This window comes from Schistocerca piceifrons, chromosome 4, assembly GCF_021461385.2.
Source record: "Schistocerca piceifrons isolate TAMUIC-IGC-003096 chromosome 4, iqSchPice1.1, whole genome shotgun sequence".
NCBI classification, from domain to species: Eukaryota; Metazoa; Arthropoda; class Insecta; order Orthoptera; family Acrididae; genus Schistocerca; species Schistocerca piceifrons.
Genome location: NC_060141.1, coordinates 18,499,833 through 18,518,673, shown reverse-complemented (window position 1 = coordinate 18,518,673; position 18,841 = coordinate 18,499,833). Strand labels below are relative to the sequence as shown.

The window sequence follows — 18,841 nt, the reverse complement described above, 5'->3', positions numbered from 1 at the left end:
TACTACTGCTAAATTGACAAATAATGCGGTGGCTCAACAGAATGACCGTACATGTCAATGCCTGTACTGCAGCTCCTATCAGCCACCGCTCTGACATTAACTTTATTTAATTGTTTGTGCTGAAAGTAGCGAAGACGCACATTATAGTACACAGTTCTATCAAAAGATGGCGCGCAGTCTCACAGTTGTTTCTACAACCTATAGAACGCCATCATTTAGAATCGATGCCTCTGCTACATATTTATCTTTGCTGCAGTTGCTACGAACGCTTTTACAGACGTTCCTATTAACGTGGTTGTGTTTTGCTTACCTTTGTGTTACATCTTTATGTGCGTGTTAATAAAAGCATTTATGTTCACTTTCAAACCGCAACCGCGTGTTTATTTGAAGCTCAATAACAACAGTTTATGGGCCCAGACACTGTCACCCAGCGGTTTATTTGAAGTCAATAAAAACTACGTCTTTTTCGTCACATCTAGGCGCATATACAGAACGCTGATATCATGAGTTCAGTCAGTACTAATTCGTTGCCGTTAATTGAAAAACCGAAAGGAAGAGATAATTACGATACATGCAAATTTGCAATGAAATCTTATTTACACCACAAACAATTGTGGCAGTGTGTAACGGGTGAGATCAAAGATGAAATTAAGATATGAACTGCAAGGGCCAAAATAATCTTACCAGTTGATCCTGCTATGTATGTGCATTTGCAGAGCACGTCATCTGCAAAAGAAGCGTGGGATAAATTAAAACAAACTTACGAGGATTCAGGACTTTATCGAAGAACAGGCTTGTTGAGAACGCTTTTAACAACACGATTAATGAACTGTTCGTCTGTGGAAGAATATGTCTCGAGAATAATTTCAGCGTCAAATAAATTGAATGATCTTAACTTTGAGGTGAAAGACGAGTGGGTAGGATGTATCTTGTTAGCTGGTCTGCCTAATGAGTACAAACCAGTGATAATGGGTTTAGAGAACACCAACACGCCGGTAACGGGCGATTCCATTAAAAACGAATTACTACAGGAAGTAAAGGATGAAGCGTGTGCCAACTCGTGTGTTAATGATGTGGCTCCCCAGGCGAATAAAAAAGACAAGCAAATCAGCTCACACCACAATCCCAGGGGTCCGATATGTTACAACTGCAGCAAATATGGACACATAGCGAAAAACTGTGGCAGTAAAAAAAGGAAGGGAAAAATCAGTAAGTAAAAATACCAGTTATAAGACATTCTTCATGATGCCGGCGTCAACTAAAGCTATACACAAAGACTGGTTTGTGGATTCTGGTGCGTCAGCTCACATGCCAAACCATCCACCTGATTTAAATTTCGTAGCGTCAGTTCCCAGTTCACAAGTTGTCGTGGTCAACAACGAAAATTTACCCGTTAAAGGGACAGGTTGCACGCACATTAAAGCTGTGGCAGGCCAAGAGAAAATAAATATTAAGGTGATGGATGTACTTAATGTTCCTCAGCTGAGTACAAATTTACTTTCTGTTAGCAAAATAGTGCAACAAGGTCACTCAGTCATTTTTTACAATAGAGGCTGTCGCATTCGAGATACAGAGAAGAAATTGATAGCTACAGCATCGTTAATCAACGGAATGTATAGGCTGGACCAACCAAGAGATCACAGTGCAGAAACAAAATATGCATCCTTGTCTATTGATGCAAATCTATGGTACAGAAGATTACGAAACGGTTTGGCTAATGGCATCAAATATAAAGGAGCCGTCGACACTCCGAGCGTTAGGTGCCTAGAAGGTGAGCAAACTAAATTTTCCTTTCCTCACTCCACTTCTAGAGCTAAAAGAATTTTGGAGTTTGTGCATTCAGATTTGTGTGGTCCAATACAAACCACATCGATTGGTGGACTAAATATTTTATAACTCTGATTGATGATTTCTCTAGAAAGATTTTTTTGTATACTGTCAGCAATAAATACCAAGTACCTGACATTATACGCAATTTTAAAAAGTTCATAGAGGATCAGACAGGCGAAAGGCTTTGTATCTTGCGAACTGGTAATGGAAACGAATATGTAAACCAAAGACTTACGAAATGTTTAAAGGAAGAAGGAGTTACACATGAAACCACTGTTCCCTACACTCCAGAACAAAATGTTGTTGCAGGAGGGTACAATAGAACAATCGTGGAAAAGGCAAGATATCTGATATTTGAAGCGAAATTACCTACGAATTTTTGGGGAGAAGCAGTCTCCACCACAGTTTATCTTATTAACAGATCACCAACAAAAGCTTTGAACAACGTAACTCCAGAGGAAGCGTTCTCAGGAAAGAAACCTGACCTCCAACATCTAAGATTATTCGACAGTAAGACATTTGTTCACATATCAAAAACCATTAGGCGTAAATGGGACAAGAAATGTTTTCAGTGCATACTCGTTGGATACTGTCAACACAGGAAGGCTTTCTGGTTGTTCCATCTGGTTCAACAAAGAATCATTAAATCCAGAGGTGTGGTACTAAAGAAGAAACAATTCAAGAGAATAATAACAAGCCAGGAACATGTGTACATTTACTGGAACCAAATCAAATATCTATTCCGTTTACAAATAAGGAGGAGAACATTACGATTCAAGATGACTCAATGGACAAAAGATCAGATAACAGAAAATCAGAAGAAACAGGCTCAGTCGAAATAGAAGAAGAATCTGAACTGCCTCAACAAGTGCTCAGAAGATCTTCCAGAATACCCATACTGAAGAAGATGGATGATTATGTGACCTAATGTACTAAAGAAAATTCACAAGAATCAGAGCCATCAACTTTGGAAGAAATTTTGCAATCCAAGGATTCAGAGAAATGATTTCAAGCAATAGAAGAAGAACTGAATTCACATGCGGAAAATAAAACTTGGGGATCAGCTATCCTGCCCCAAACAAAGCGATTGATGCTAGGTGGGTCTATAAGATAAAAAGAGACGTACAAGAACAGATAATTTGCCATAAAACTTGACTTGTAGTTAAGGGATGTTCACAAGTTAAAGGTTTAGACTATGAAGAAACATCCTACTAGTGATACCATACAATTCACTCAGATATTTGTTTAGTCTAGCTGCTAAATACGACTTGGACAATGATCATTGTGATGTGGTGACACCTTTTTTGCAAGGTGATTTAAAAGAAGAAATTTATTTAAAAATTCCCACAGTTGACTATTTGACAAAAGCAGTCAAATATGCAGGTATTAAAAGATTCGAGAAAGCAGCGTATGGACTTAATCAGGGAAGTCGCTATTGAAATATCAAACTGGACAAAGTTGTACTAAGTTTAAATTTCAGCAGGTCCACCACTGATCCATGTGTTTATCATATAAAGCAAGGAAGTGATATATTAATTGTAGCTGTTTACGTAGATGACATGCTGATATTTTGTAACAATATGCAACAGAAAATTGCATTTAAAGAACAGTTAAAGGAACAACTTAAACTAAAGGACCTTGGGAAGTATCCAATTGTCTAGGGATCCGAGAGACAAGAGATCGTAGGCTTGGACTTTTATGGTTGGATCAGACTCATTATATAAATCAGATTTTACGAAAGTATAACATGAAAGACTGTACTCCAGTATCCACTCTGATTGACAATAACCAAGTATTAACTCATGAAATGAGCCCAAAAACGGAGAGAGAAAGAGATGACATGAAGAGAGCCCCACATAAAGAATCCATAGGTAGCATAATGTATGCACAACTAGCTGCTAGATCAAATCTAACGTACCAAATTGGAGTAGTGAGTCAGTTTAATAATAATCCTGGAATATCCCACTGGCAAGCTGTAAAGCGAATCCTAAGGTATATAAAGGGAACTAAAGACTTCAAGCTAAAATTGTCCAAAGAAGATCATGACATCACAGATTACACTAATGCTGACTGGGCTGGGGACATAGGAGATAGAAAATCAACCACTGTTTTTTTATTTATCTCACAAGGTGCAGCAATTTCATGGAATAGTAAAAAACAACCAACAGTAGCTCTCCCGGCGGCAGATGGAGAATGTATGCCTTTAACTTCTGCATGCCAGGAAGCACTTTGACTGCAACGTCTGCAAAGAGAGGTATCCCATTTCCCAAAAGAGGGCCCGATAAGATTGTTTTACGACAAAGTAAGTGCTATTGATCTGTCAAAGCAAAGTGGATACAAACGTCACAGTAAACACCAGGCATTGACTTGTCCTGTATCATGATGTGTTTTGCTGTACAAATTGTATGATCTACAGGACCAATAATAATTCAGATCAAATCATTTCATCAGGGAAAAGATAAATACAGGAAAATCACAGTGGAGCAAATTTCCACAAATAGAATGCTTGCAGATATGATGACAGAGCCACTGCCAAGAACCAGACATCAGCAACTAACACAAGAGTTTGGACTCCGAGAATGAAGTACTGAGAGACACCGCTTCTAGTGGGGGTGCTGGAATTTAGAATCGATGCCTCTGCTACATATTTGGACATCAGCAACTAACACAAGAGTTTGGACTCCGAGAATGAAGTACTGAGAGACATCGCTTCTAGTGGGGGTGCTGGAATTTAGAATCGATGCCTCTGCTACATATTTATCTTTGCCGCAGTTGCTACAGACGCTTTTATTGACGTTTCTATTAACGTCGTTGTGTTTTGCCTACCCTTGTTTTACATTCGTTCTGTGCGTGTTAATAAAAGCATTTATGTTCACTTTTCAAACTGTAACCACGTGTTTAGTTCAAGTTCAATAGCAACACCCTCTAAATGGTCTATCCTTCTCCTTCGTAGCCAGATCTCTGATGAGTTGACGCAAAAACGTAGTAAGATCTTCAGTCAACAGATTGCGAGAGGCACTGTTGGCAGTTATTGAAGTACCTGCCAGTAACAGATGAGCGGCTATCACAGTAACCGTTTATTTTATTTATTTCATGTTCCGTAGATCTCGTATTGTGAGCACGTCACATGAGATGTGGAACGAGTCAAACATACAAAACAACAAACATACAAAAAGATACAAAACATCCTCATTAAATATATGAAAAATGTTCTTCATAACTGCATATAGTTAATACAAAGTTTAGAGGGAAAACAGATATTGTACACATATCAGCAGATTTCTTTGAGTGTTAATACAAAATTTCATGTTTTAATTTGGAGAAAAATTGTAAGCACATTTCTTTGTTAACAAGATGGATAATTCTATCTAAATGCTAATTCCCTTTTTGCATAATAAAACTCTTCTAATGTATAAACAGACATATTTAACAAATATTCCTTTAGTTTTGCTTTAAAAAGAGATTCATTTTCTCTTAAACATTTTATCTGGACAGGGAGATGGTTAAAAATTTTTGTCCCTGACCATTTGACACCTCTCTTAACAACTTTCAGGTTCTTAAGTTCACAGTGAGGATTTTCCTTCCCTCTTGTATTATATTTGTGATTGTTCTTATTTGATAGAAATTGTTCAGGGTTCTTAATTACAAAACACATCAGCGAATATATGTACTGGGATACAGTGGTCATTGTTTACAGCTTTTTGAAGAGGTTATGGCATGATGTCCTAGGGGGTACTCTGCTCATAATTCTAATAGCCCTTTTCTGGGCCACAAAAATTTTCTTTGGCAAAGCTAAATTTCCCCAGAAGATAATTCCGTAACACATAACGGAGTGAAAATACCCATAGGATGTGGACTTCATAGTGGTTAAATCTCCAATGGAAGACATCATTCTGATAGCATACATAGCCAAGCTCAATTTTTTTAGGGTCTGTTGTATGTGGAAGGACCAGTTCATTTTGCTATCAATATGTACTCCAAGAAATTTAGACACATCCATTCTGTCTATTGATTGATTTCCACATGTTACATTTATGTCTCTGCCTTTTTTTGTTTTTGTATGGAACCAGATAAAATTTGCCTTACTTGAGTTTCGAGAGAGACCATTAACACTGAACCACTTAATCACTTCAGAGAGTATGTTGTTAACTGACTCCTCGAAATTAACATCTGATTTTCCACTCATGAAGATGGTTGTATCGTCAGCAAAAAGAGTAAATTTGCAAGGCAGGCTTGCACACAATGGTAAATCATTTATAAACATCAAAAACAACAGTGGACCCAGAATTGAGCCTTGAGGCACACCACAACTAATAAAAGTCCATTCAGACTGAGCGGAGGTATCCCTTGACTCATCTGAGCTGTTTAAAATTACTTTCTGTTTTCTTTCCTGAAGATAAGAGTGCAGCCAGTTACCTGCGACACCCGTTATTCCAAGTAGTTTGGCTTTCTGCATGAGAATGTGGTGATCTACACAATTAAATGCCTTTGATAAGTCGCAGAAAACACCAATTCCTATCATTTTTTGATTTAGACATTCAAGTACCTCATTTGTAAGTGCATACACTGCATCCTCAGTTGAACAACCCCTTTGAAAGCCAAACTGGCTCTTGTTGATAAGTCTGTTCATTATGAGGTGTTCAGTAATTTTATTGTGCATTAATTTTTCTAGAATTTTAGAGAAGGCTGTTAACAGTGAAATAGGGTGGTAGTTAGTGAGCTCAGCTCCATCGCCCTTCTTGTGTAGGGGCTTCACAATGGCATACTTTCAGGAAAAATGCCTTGTTGAAATGAAGCATCAAAAATATGGCACAGAATATCACTAATCCATTTACATGAAAATTTCAATAAATTATTGGATACATTATCTACTCCTGCAGAGTTCTTACACTTTAAAGACCAGATGACTGTTTGAATTTCCTCTACAGTAATAGGATTAATGTACATTTCTGGTATTATGTTGGAGTATGCATCCTGACATAAAGTCATAGCTTCCTCAACAGAGGGCCTACAGCCTATTTGTTGGGTTACTGACAGGAAACGTTTGTTAAAAAGTTCAGCCACACTTTTTTGATTTTCTATTAAGTTATCCCCATGCCTGATTTTTGCTCATCTGTGTCGCTTTTTTTAGTCTTTGTCTAACTTTTTATAATGTACCATATTGTTTTCATTTTATTATTATTAGATTTATCTATTTTCTCCTTATAGAAAAGGGCTTTTGACTTCTGTATTACTTTCTTTAAAATTTTGCAGTACAATCTATAATGATTCCATTTTTGTGTGTCATAAGTTGTTCTGACTTTAGCACAAATTTCTCTCATAGTTCTGCATGACTGTTTAATACCTTCTGTGATCCAAGGCTTACTTAAGGAATTTGGATTAATATTTTTGACCCATTTCTTTGGAAAGGATTCTTCAAAAAGGGCAGAAAAATCATTTATAAAATAGTTAAATTTGTCATTAGCATTATCAGTGTTGTAAATAAAGGACCAGTCCATTAGCTGCAACTTACAGTTGAAGGATTCTTTTGCCTCTTTGTTCATTATTCTTGTACATTTCCACTAGGGAGATAGTTTAACAAGAGGGTTAACACTGTAAAGAGTGATTAATTGACCATCATGGTCTGTGAGACCATTTACAACCTGGTTTACATTAATGCTCTGGTATCTACTTACATTAGAAAATACATTGTCTATCATAGTTTGGGAATCTGGTGTGATTCTAGTGGGAAAATTGATTACTGAATTCAGATTATAAGTGGATATCACATTCTGGAAGTTACTTCTATTGTTATTATCAGTCAGACAGTCTACATTAAAATCACCTAAGCCTACAATATCCTTTGTTTTTGAAAATAAAACTGACAGTACCTGGTCTATGAGACTAAAAAACATTTTTATATTTCCTGATGGTGCCCTGTAAACAACCAGGTCTATTAATGAATTGAGATTAGTTTTCATTTCAGTAGCACATGCTTCAAAATGTTGGTCCATACAGTATTTTATAATGTCAATTACTTTGTAGTCAAAATTTTCCTTAACATATATTACCACTCCCGCCATTTCTTTATTTACTCTACAGTATTGGGTTCCTAAGTTGTAACTTGGTAAAAAGGGCATGATGCAGTTGCTAGTAACATGGTGCTCAGTGAAGCACAATATCTGGGCATTATTTATACAGTCTTTCTCATTAATGTTGATAAGCAATTGGTCTATTTTGTTAGGGAGGCTTCTCACATTATGATGAAAAATTGATAACCCTACCTTCTTTATTTTGTCAGTGCTGCTATTTCTTGACTGAGATTCCAGAGGAGTCTGTCTAAATTCATGTGGTAGTAAACATTTGAGACTGTTTAGGGTATTGGCTTTTTTTTCTTCACGCCTGCACATAAAAAATCATTGAAACGGGAAGGTGGCACGACATTTCTTCCACTAGACACCATTCTATCTGTTGTAGTTGTCTTCTCATTTGTGGTTGCTGGTGATACTGTTGGCTGCCTGGGTGATTCCGTCATCGCTGGGACTGATGCTCCTGTTAATGTAGCTTTTGTTGGCTTCACCTTTTCAGGTAGACTTACTGCTTCTGTCACTGTTCTCTCTGTTGGCATGTTAGCAGGAGTTGTATTTACAGTACCATTGCTTTTGAAGTGGTACTGATTACGTGGTAAATAAGTGTATTAGTGTGCCGTTTAAGTGTACCATTAAAGGTTTCATTTCTCTTTACGTAATATAGCAGAAAACGCGAAAAGACCGTACAGTCGTATTTTCTGTTTACGTTCTGCTGCAGCAAATCTATAGAATTTCGTTTAGTTGTTCCTTGCTCTCTCCAGCAATTTAACTTAGCGTACCTCTTCATTATTTAACTAGCATTTCCGGAAAGTAGCGTAAAGTTTAACTTGTTGTTTCAGAAACTTTGCACTTTTGTTTTTGTTTACACACAGTTGCGTATAGGCCAAATTTGTGTAACCATATTTTCGTGTTTATCTGTAATTTAACTGACTTATTCTTAATAAATTATTACGTTTATCATGAGTGAAAAGTGCTTGACTTGCCGTAGAATTGTTAGGTCGGGGCTTTGGTGTGATGGGTGCTGTAGTTTTTTCCATGTGGGTGACTGTAGTGGCGTGGGAATAGGGGAAGTAAATGAGACTCATCAGTGGTTTTGTAGGATTTGTAGTAGAGATAGGAAGATACTGGAACAGGAGGGGAAAATTGCTGCCCTTCAGGCTGAGTTAGACAAGGCCAGGGGAGATCTTGACAGGTTAAGGAGGGAGAAGGGTAAAGAGAGGTGGGAAGTGGCAACAGGCAACAGGAGGAACAGGCCTAGAACTTTGTCTGACAGCTTTATGGTGAATGTGGAAAATAGATTTGACCTGTTGCTTCAGTTAGAAGCTGGTGAGCCTCAAGCAGTTACAGGTGTAGACAGGGCACAACAAACTTTCAGCAGCAAATTGAAAAGTAAGAATGTAGGGAAATCAGTAAAGAGAAAGAAAGTGTTGTTGTTAGGTAGTTCCCATGGAAGAGGTGTTGGCCAACTCTTGCAGGATGAACTAGGATCAGAATACCAGGTCACCAATTTTTTTAAACCTAGTGCTGGTCTGGAGCAGGTGACAGAGGATTTAGGATCACTTTGCAAAGATTTCACTAAGGAAGACACCGTGGTTATAGTGGGAGGGGCAGGTAACAGTATTGACAGAGATCCTGGGTACAGCGCAGAGTGTGACCTGGCGAAGATTGCATCAGCATCGAGGCATACCAGTGTTGAGTTTGTATCTGTTCTTGGGCGCCATGACCGACCTCATTTGAACTCTTCTGTCAAGAGAGTTAATTTGGAGCTGGAACGGCTGCTCATGTCGGGTGCGGGGTCACACATTGGTGTGGTTCATGTTGATTCTATCAGTAGGTGGGATTATACTAGGCATGGCCTTCACCTCAACAGGAAGGGGAAGGGTAAATTGGCTGGGGAAATAGCAAGAAAGTTAAAGGGGGGAGGCACTGTCATGAGTGGTAAAATACCAGTGGTTATAGGATTCAGAAAAGACCCTTTTTTAGGGTAGGGAGGACAGAAAGAAAACAAATTTTAAGAGAGGTTAGAACTGAGACAAACCTTCAGTTTGAGAAAGAAATCAAAAAACATAATTCCAGCTTATTACATCAACATAAACAGCCATTGGTTAAGAATTTTCAACTGTCAGCAGATATTTTAACTCCACCCAATTTTAAGTCAGTCAATGTGAAATGTCAGCTATCTTTATTGCATCAAAATACTCGAGGACTGAGAAATAAAATTAATGAATTAACTATCTGCATAGATGAATTAGAGTCTTCAAACCCAGCTGACATAATCTGCCTCTCTGAACATCATGTGACCACTGGTATAGAACTTTTAAGTGTTACAGGGTTTAGGTTAGCATCTCATTTTTGTAGATCAGAAATGGAGAAAGGAGGAGTTGCCACATTCATCAGGAACTGTCATAAATTTAAGAACATAGACATTCATAAATTTTGCCTAGAACAGCATATGGAAGCATGTGCAACAGAATTAGATTTTCACAAAAAATCTTTCATAATATTAAGTGTATATCGAGCACCTGCAGGTAACTTTAATCTGTTTGTAAACCACCTTGAAGCTGTACTGGCCCATTTAACAACCAAAAACAAAGAAATAGTGGTTGCTGGTGATTTCAATGTAGATTTCCTTAAAGACTCTCCCAACAAGAACCTATTTGAGTTAGTAACACTATCATTCAACTTAATTCCCACAGTAAAGTTCCCCACTAGGATAACCACTTGCTCACAAACAGCCATTGATAATATCTTTATAGAAAAGTCAAATGAACAAAATTATATTACAAAACCAATAGTCAATGGCCTCTCAGACCATGACATGCAGTTCCTTCTGTTAAATGTTAATACTGAACAGGATATAAAATCTGTTAAATCTGAGCTCAAGAGGGTAATCAGTAAGCCAAAAATTGATTATTTTAGGACACTCCTCAGAGACATTCACTGGACTGATGTTTACAGTGCTCATGGCATGAATGAAAAATATAACATTTTTGCTAATAAAGTGCTTACCTTATTTGAACACTGCTTTCCCCCAAAACTTACCAAGGTTAGAGCAAAGTCTACAAAGAAGCCATGGATTACTCGAGGAATAGGGGTATCTTGTAAAACAAAAAGAAAACTGTATCTGTCAATCCGAAACATTTCCAATGTTGATGCTATAGCACATTATAAGAAATACTGCAAAATATTAAAGACTGTAATACGGATGTCAAAGCAAATATATTACAAGGAAAAGATAGTCATATCAGATAACAAAATAAAGACAATATGGGATATAGTGAAGGAGGAGACCGGTAGAACCAGACATGAAGAGGAACAAATAGCATTAAGAGTAAATGATGCAATGGTGACAGATGTGTATAGTGTTGCAGAACTTTTTAACAAACATTTTATAACTGTTACTGAAAAGATGGGGTTGTCAGGTTCGGTAGATGCTGCTATGGATTACCTTAGACCAGACATTTCAAGTAACTTCCATAATATGAATTTGACCCTCACTACCCCAACAGAAATAACGTCCATCATAAAATCTTTAAAATCAAAAACATCTAGTGGGTATGATGAAATATCAACAAAGTTAATTAAAGAATGTGATTCTGAGCTAAGTAACATATTAAGCTATCTGTGTAACCAGTCGTTTATCAGTGGAATATTTCCCGAATGGCTGAAATATGCTGAAGTTAAGCCACTGTTTAAGAAGGGAGATAAAGAAATAGCATCAAATTTCCGTCCAATTTCACTGTTGCCAGCATTCTCAAAAATTTTCGAAAAAGTAATGTACAGTCGTCTTTATAACCATCTTATCTCAAATAACATACTGTCAAAGTCACAGTTTGGATTTCTAAAAGGTTCTGATATTGAGAAGGCTATCTACACTTACAGTGAAAATGTACTTAATTCATTAGACAAAAAATTGCAGGCAACTGGTATATTTTGTGATCTGTCAAAGGCATTTGACTGTGTAAATCACAATATCCTTTTAAGTAAACTAGAATATTATAGTGTAACAGGAAATGCTGCAAAATGGTTCAAATCTTATATCTCTGGCAGGAAACAAAGGGTGTTATTAGGAAAGAGACATGTATCAAGCTATCAGGCATCATCCAACTGGGAACTAATTACATGTGGGGTCCCACAAGGTTCCATTTTGGGGCCCTTACTTTTTCTTGTGTATATCAATGACCTTTCATCAGTAACATTACCAGATGCCAAGTTTGTTTTGTTTGCTGATGATACAAACATTGCAATAAATAGCAAATCAAGTGTAGTCTTAGAAAGATCAGCCAATAAAATATTTGTGGACATTAATCACTGGTTCCTAGCCAATTCTTTGTGACTAAACTTTGAAAAAACACACTACATGCAGTTCAGAACTTGTAAGGGGTGTCCCAAGAGTATATGTCTAACATATGATGACAAGAAGATAGAAGAAGTGGACGGTGTTAAATTCTTGGGATTACAGCTTGATAATAAATTCAACTGGGAGGAGCACACCACAGAACTGCTGAAGCGTCTTAACAAATCTCTGTTTGCAATGCGAATTTTGTCAGACATAGGGGATATAAAAATGAAAAAGCTGGCATACTATGCTTACTTTCATTCCATAATGTCATATGGGATTATTTTCTGGGGTAATTCATCAAGCCAAGCTAAAGTTTTCCGGGCACAAAAACGTGCAGTAAGAATTATATGTGGTGTGAACTCAAGAACATCCTGCAGAAGCCTGTTTAGGGAACTAGGGATACTAACTACAGCTTCCCAATATATTTATTCCTTAATGAAATTTGTCATTAAAAATATATCACTTTTTCAAACCAACAGCTCAATTCATGGAATCAATACTAGAAATAAGAATAATCTTCACAAGGATTTAAAGTCACTTAGTCTTGTACAAAAAGGTGTGCATTATTCAGGAACACACATTTTCAATAACTTGCCAGCAGCCATAAAAAGCTTAACAACCAATGAAATTCAGTTTAAGAGAAGCATAAAGGATTTATTGGTGGCCAACTCCTTCTACTCCATTGATGAATTTCTTAGGAAAACCAACTGATTTGTATATAAGTACAACATAACTTCTGCACAATTTCAGTGCAGTAATGTGTTCACTGAAAATTTGTGTGTGTGTGTGTGTGTGTGTGTGCTTGTGTGTGTGTAAGTGTGTAAGTATAATCTAACTTCTGCACCATTTCAGTGCAGTAATGTGTTCATTGTAAATAAGTATTACAGTAGTTGTATTACATGTTTCTTACCTTATAAATAAATAAAAAACTTTTTTATTTTAAATTCAGTGCAATAGTATTTGTAAAATGACTCTTAGTGTTCATTAAAAAATGACGATCATTCCACTTGGGACCTGTGGAATGGTACATTAGCTTATTTGTTTTAGTTGTAAATATTTGTCATGTATTGTTGTTTTTCTGACATGTTCCACATCCTGGAGGACCTCCTCACTACGGATCAATTGGAATGAAAGTAAATCTAATCTAATCTAAAAACAGTACCATTGCTTTTGAAGTGGTAATCAACTGATACTGATAGCTGCTCGATTGTTTTTGGATACATCATTGTATTGTGAAGACTGTTATCTTGCAAACTGAGTCTTTCTAGTGTACATACAATTTTTTCACTGAGTAACCTTTTGCCACTTCTGTTCAGATGCATTCCATGTTTTGTGTAGTTGCACCTTTGAAGAAAGTTCACACTAAGAAAATGTGCATTTGGGTACATTTTGCAGATCTTGTGGAACTGCTTGTTTGCCTTTTTAATTTCGAAATTTACTCAGGAAGTAGTCATCAGATCGTGTCTGTGAGGTATTCCAGTTACAATTACGATGCTCTCTACTGCAGAATGTAAAACTTGCTTCAGGTTACCGATAGCAGATGCTAGTTCATTTCTATAAACATCATTGGCTCCCCCAATCAACACAATACTTCTGTTTTTGTTTTCTAAATATTCCTGGTCGATACTTTTGATAACTTCCTTCATGGGTGCCCCAGGTTTAACAAAGCCACATGCTTTCACATTGAGTTCATAACGAAATATTTCTGAGAGATTTCGTCCATGACTGTCAGAGTAAATAACTATTTCTTCACTTTTGCCAAACATCTGCGACTTCTTACGCTTTTCTCATACTAAATTGTTCACTTCAGATTTTTTTACAGCTGCGGTGTTTTGCATCTGAATTTACTTTCTCACAGCCAGTACAGCTTAAGTAGTCTGGAGATCGAGTTTTTGGAGTCTCATAATTGTATACGCGTTTCTTATATTGGCTGTTTTTCTTCTCTAGTTCCTCACATCTGTTATGTAAAGCGCACATATCACTTAGAAGAACTGCAATTATGTCGTCTTTACTGTCTCTTTTGTGTATACTGAGAGCAAGATTTGCATTGATATGTTGCGAACAAAGCCATGTCTTTAGATTGAGATTGATGTTTACACAGTTAAAATGGTAAAGTTTTGCAATTCACGCACATTATAGCTTTTACAGCACGCTGATGACAATGGCATTCCTTCGAGATCGGCGGAACTTCATGAATTGGCGAGCTAGCCGCACACGCAATTTTTCTATCACATTTTTCTGCTCTAAAAGTGCTTTTTTCTACTACTTTTGCGACAATATAGCACGCCACACATAGCTGATCACAATACAAACCGAAATTATTGCAAGACGAACACTTTTCTTCGTTTACCGAGCATTTATTTACGGAACTCACAAACTCACTTTCCACCACCGCCGCCATCTTGCCATGTCTTCTCAGTAACCGGTTATTTCTATCAGGTACGTTATTTTTGACCACATCTTGAGATCATGAGCTCCTCGGTTAAAGCCTGCGTAACGACATTTACAAAACTTGTCGTGTAATTAGCGTTTGCAACTTCGGCGTGTGCACACGCTAACTTGCAAGTAAAGGTAGTTGTAGGGTAATTCACGTGTAAGTAATTCATGTCTATTGAAGTCCTCCTTACATCTTAAAAAAATGGCTGCCTCAATAGATTGTGCTTGAAATGTATGATGGCACCATAGAGTAAATATCTCTGGAGTGAGCCATTGGCAGGATGCTAAGTTCGTGTTGCGTTTTGCGCATGTTGTCAACATTAAACCAGGATTGTCACGTGATCTCGGGACTTCGCTGTGCCTGTGTGCTTTCTGCAGCGTTTGAAGTTTATAATACCAAGAGTTTTAGTTGTGTTTCACTGTTTGTTGATAGTGTAATAGCGATGGTGAATTACGTTCTTGCTACGGATGGAAAGAAAAATATGTGAAAGGAGGGATAGTAACTTTTCATGGGTACATTCCATATAGCTCTAATTATAGTTTTCATTTTAGTAAGAGACACTGTATACGTTTAAAAATTTCGAGATGCATTATAATGAAGACTTGATTCTATAGACCTATTTTTCTACGATTTTATGACTATATAATAGATATTACGGCTCGTACAAAAGCTTACAAACAATCGCTTCCACTCGTAAATTTGCTAGTGAAACAGGAAAGGGAAAGGTTAGTTGTTTCAGTAAATACTATCCTCCATGCATTTATCAGTGACTTGTCAATTATGTATATAGATTACTCCGTCTACTATTTATTTAATGAACTGGGAGCAAGTACTTAAAATGCGTTAAATAAACACCTCAAAGTGCCACCAGTAAGAAAAATTGTGCTTTAGGTCGCAAAAACGCGAAAATAAATACGCAGAAATACAAGAAAAAAGGACGAATTAGCAGGGATATAATCGCTAACGTGTGGTAAATTCGGTGTTTTTCGGACACTTGCGAAAGTACTAACGTACTGTCAAGTCGTTTTGCAGGACTTTCACTGCAAAAATGTACTTCATGCTCTGTAATACTATAAAGTGCGGTATCATACAAAAAACTACCAAAAATCGAGTGCATCTGAACTATGACACCTATCGTAAAGAAGCTGAATGTAATATCACTTGCCCTTAAAAGTTACGTCGCTGGTTTATTCCCGGTATAAAATGGATACTGTTAAAATGTCTTCGCAACATATATAAATAATCCACGACACGTACGAAAAGAATCCGTCTGTACTAGGGATTTAGTGACATTCTAAATATACAGGGCGCTATACGAACAAACACACGACGTCCCGAGATCACGTGACCAGGCCGGCAATGTATGTTGACAACACAAAATCTGTTCTGCGCATGTGAGTGCTCACTCCAGAGGTATTTACTCTATGGATGGCACAGACACACATGTATGTCTGTGGATGATGGTTAGTTTAGATACTTTGCCGGATCCGATACAGAAAACCTCTGGTCTGGTGGAATAGTTAAGTTAAAGTTGACATGTGGGTAACAGATGACTGTCAAATTTGGTTGGCAGTTGGTATTAGTACGGAATTTTTATGAATTTTTCCCGAATATTTGGAAAAATGGGTAAATTTTATGAATTGAAGCCAATAAAATTAGGATGTGAAGTTAGAGGCGTAGACCTGAAGACAGAAAACAGGCAAGAGGGTGAATATTAACTTCTATTGCTGTGTTTAGTTTCCTTTGCCTTGCATACGATGTCAAGTCATATATTTCGTTAAAGATCATTTGTTCAGTGTTGTTGAAAAAATAACACGTATGTAAACAGCATCCGTATGCATATTTTGTGCAAAGAACAAGTTACCACCGCCAGACTTTCTGCTTTCACATTCGTTGACTTCGTCAACTCCGAACCACGTTGTCACCTTCACAACGCAACCGAGACATCGGGCTGCGCTATGGATCGGTGATTTTTCTTTTATTTCTTTATTTTTTTAAAGAAAAGATTAATTACTTTCTCTTTAGACCCTTTGTGAGATGTTTCGAGAAATACGTGCCCGAGGAATAGAAAACACATTTACGGAAGAACTAGAGCCTAATGTGCCAGTCCACTTAAGGTTCCCCAAGCGAAACAACCAGGAAAATGTGGAATAAGGCCTGAATTTCAATCGCATTTTAATAATAACGATCTCCTTTCAGCTTGTAGCCCAACAATGAAAGAAAATTAGAGGAAATAAAATCTTGTAGACTCCAATTATTGTGGAATTGTCGGAGGGACTGCAGTGTTCAACACAAAAAATCGTTGTGCTGGGGCTTTTAAAAGCTGATCATTGTGTGTTTTTGTTTTCCTTGAATAAATTGAAATCAGCGTCTTCTCAGTAAGTTTGAGCATTGTAGGGGAAGGACAAATGTCAGTGTGTTGAAAATAGTGGTTTAAAGATCCAAAATTGTTTACTGTTAAGTGAAACAGATTAAGAACAAATGCCAAAAGTGTGAACCACATCAACATGCAGTACAGGTGTATTAAGGGATAAATTGTGGTCTGCAGATGTGGTGGGCTGGAGGGAGTGGAGTGGAGGATAGAAGCTTGAGGGAAGATACGTTTTTGGATTTTGCTCATGCAGTTCCTCCTTTGAAAGCTTGCAAACTGAAGAGTTAGCTGGCAGTCCCTTACTCTTTCTACCACATTATGTCACAAAAAGCAATTTTAGGGTGTGTCACAGTCTGCCTTAAGAAACACGGGTGATGTAGTGCACAGACACAGCAGCAGTCATGGTACGAACATGTATCACACTGTGTGGGATACAGATATGAATTACTAACACATGTGGACATAATCTACATAAATCTCGGCACACTGTTCTATACTGTTAAGAGGGAAAATTGATTTTTAGTCATACTGTATGGCAGCTGTAGTGTTCGTCTGAGAAAGGCAGTGTCTCCCCACTATGAGTACTGCTTCCTTTTTAGTTTACAGACAAACTGTACTTTCTCACCATTTCCTGTCCATTTCTCCTGAGTAGACGAAATAACTTCACTGGTCCCATATTTGTATAGTGAAATTATTTTCAATTTATTGAGCATTTATTTGAGTTAGCCTAAGTGAAATGTTGTGTAAAAGAACTCAACAGCTGAAGCAGTCAGCTGTCTAGCACACTGAAGAGCCTGTGCCAAGTGTAACATTCTACCAATATGTATTCGACAATGTTCGATTCATTGCCTCCAGTCAACATCTGGAATGCTTTTCATGGCACGAGTGGGATCAAATGCATCACCCCTGCCATAGCTCTCCCACTGCCTGAAGCAGCCCAGTGGCTTAAATTGACTCCCACTGCAACAGGTCAGTAGGTGTTGTGGATATTTCAACATCAGTTAAGCAGTGTTTTACAGCAGCTTACTGTTCTATACTTGAAAATGATCAGTCCAATTCCTATCAGACATATTCACCCCCATGTTGCAAGATGTACTGTGAATGTGTGGTAAGAGGTTCCACTCAGTGCATGAATGGAAGAGATTTATGCAGTCTACTCGTAACACAATTACTGATGAGAGAAGTGCAATAATTTTCTGATCATTTATTAATTTGCCACCAGGAGACTAAGCCATGGTTATGGCTTTACAGTATGCTGTCAACAGTAGACAGCAGTAAGGGGTGCCGCATATTCCAATCTGCCAACACTACGTAGGTCACGGACGTAACGTGCAAATTTCTTACTTTTCAGCTATTGTTTATAGGCATCTATAAAAGCTCAGTTAACAAATGCAAAGAAATACTCACTTAATAAAGTAAAAGTAACTCTAGTACATAAACGCTCACTCAGTGAAAGTATTTTGCCTATTCACACAATTGAACTAGACAGGAAATGCTGGCCTGCACATGTGTGTTTCTTGAGTTATTATTAGTAACTTGTATCTGTATTCCACTTAGTGTTAATGTACTGTGTGGAAAATGCCGCCCCCCCCCCCCACCTCGCCCCATCTTCCCACCCCATACTTCCCCCTCGCAGGTGTGTGTGCACACTGTATTGCTAGTGATTCATAAGATGTGTTGCAGAGGAGTTGGTGTAACTTTGTGATACACTGTCACTGCTTCTTGTGCTGTTTGGTTTGCAGAACTATGGAGGAGGAAAGTGCATGACTACAATACAGTGACCTACCTTCCCT

At 37.6% G+C, this 18,841-nt stretch overlaps 1 protein-coding gene across 2 annotated transcripts in view; it reads left to right on the top strand.

Annotated features, from left to right (window-relative positions):
* The first annotated feature begins 16,207 nt into the window (after positions 1-16,207).
* The window catches only part of LOC124795034 (alpha-ketoglutarate-dependent sulfonate dioxygenase-like), a 157,318-nt gene continuing 154,684 nt past the window's right edge, over positions 16,208-18,841 (top strand). Inside the window, exon 1 of one of the 2 annotated variants that reach the window (XM_047258811.1) lies at positions 16,208-16,384. In XM_047258811.1, the coding sequence (XP_047114767.1) occupies positions 16,273-16,384 (112 nt within the window). In that variant the 5' untranslated portion in view covers positions 16,208-16,272. The remainder of the gene's footprint in view (positions 16,385-18,841) is intronic. The other variant, XM_047258813.1, reaches the window with a different exon arrangement.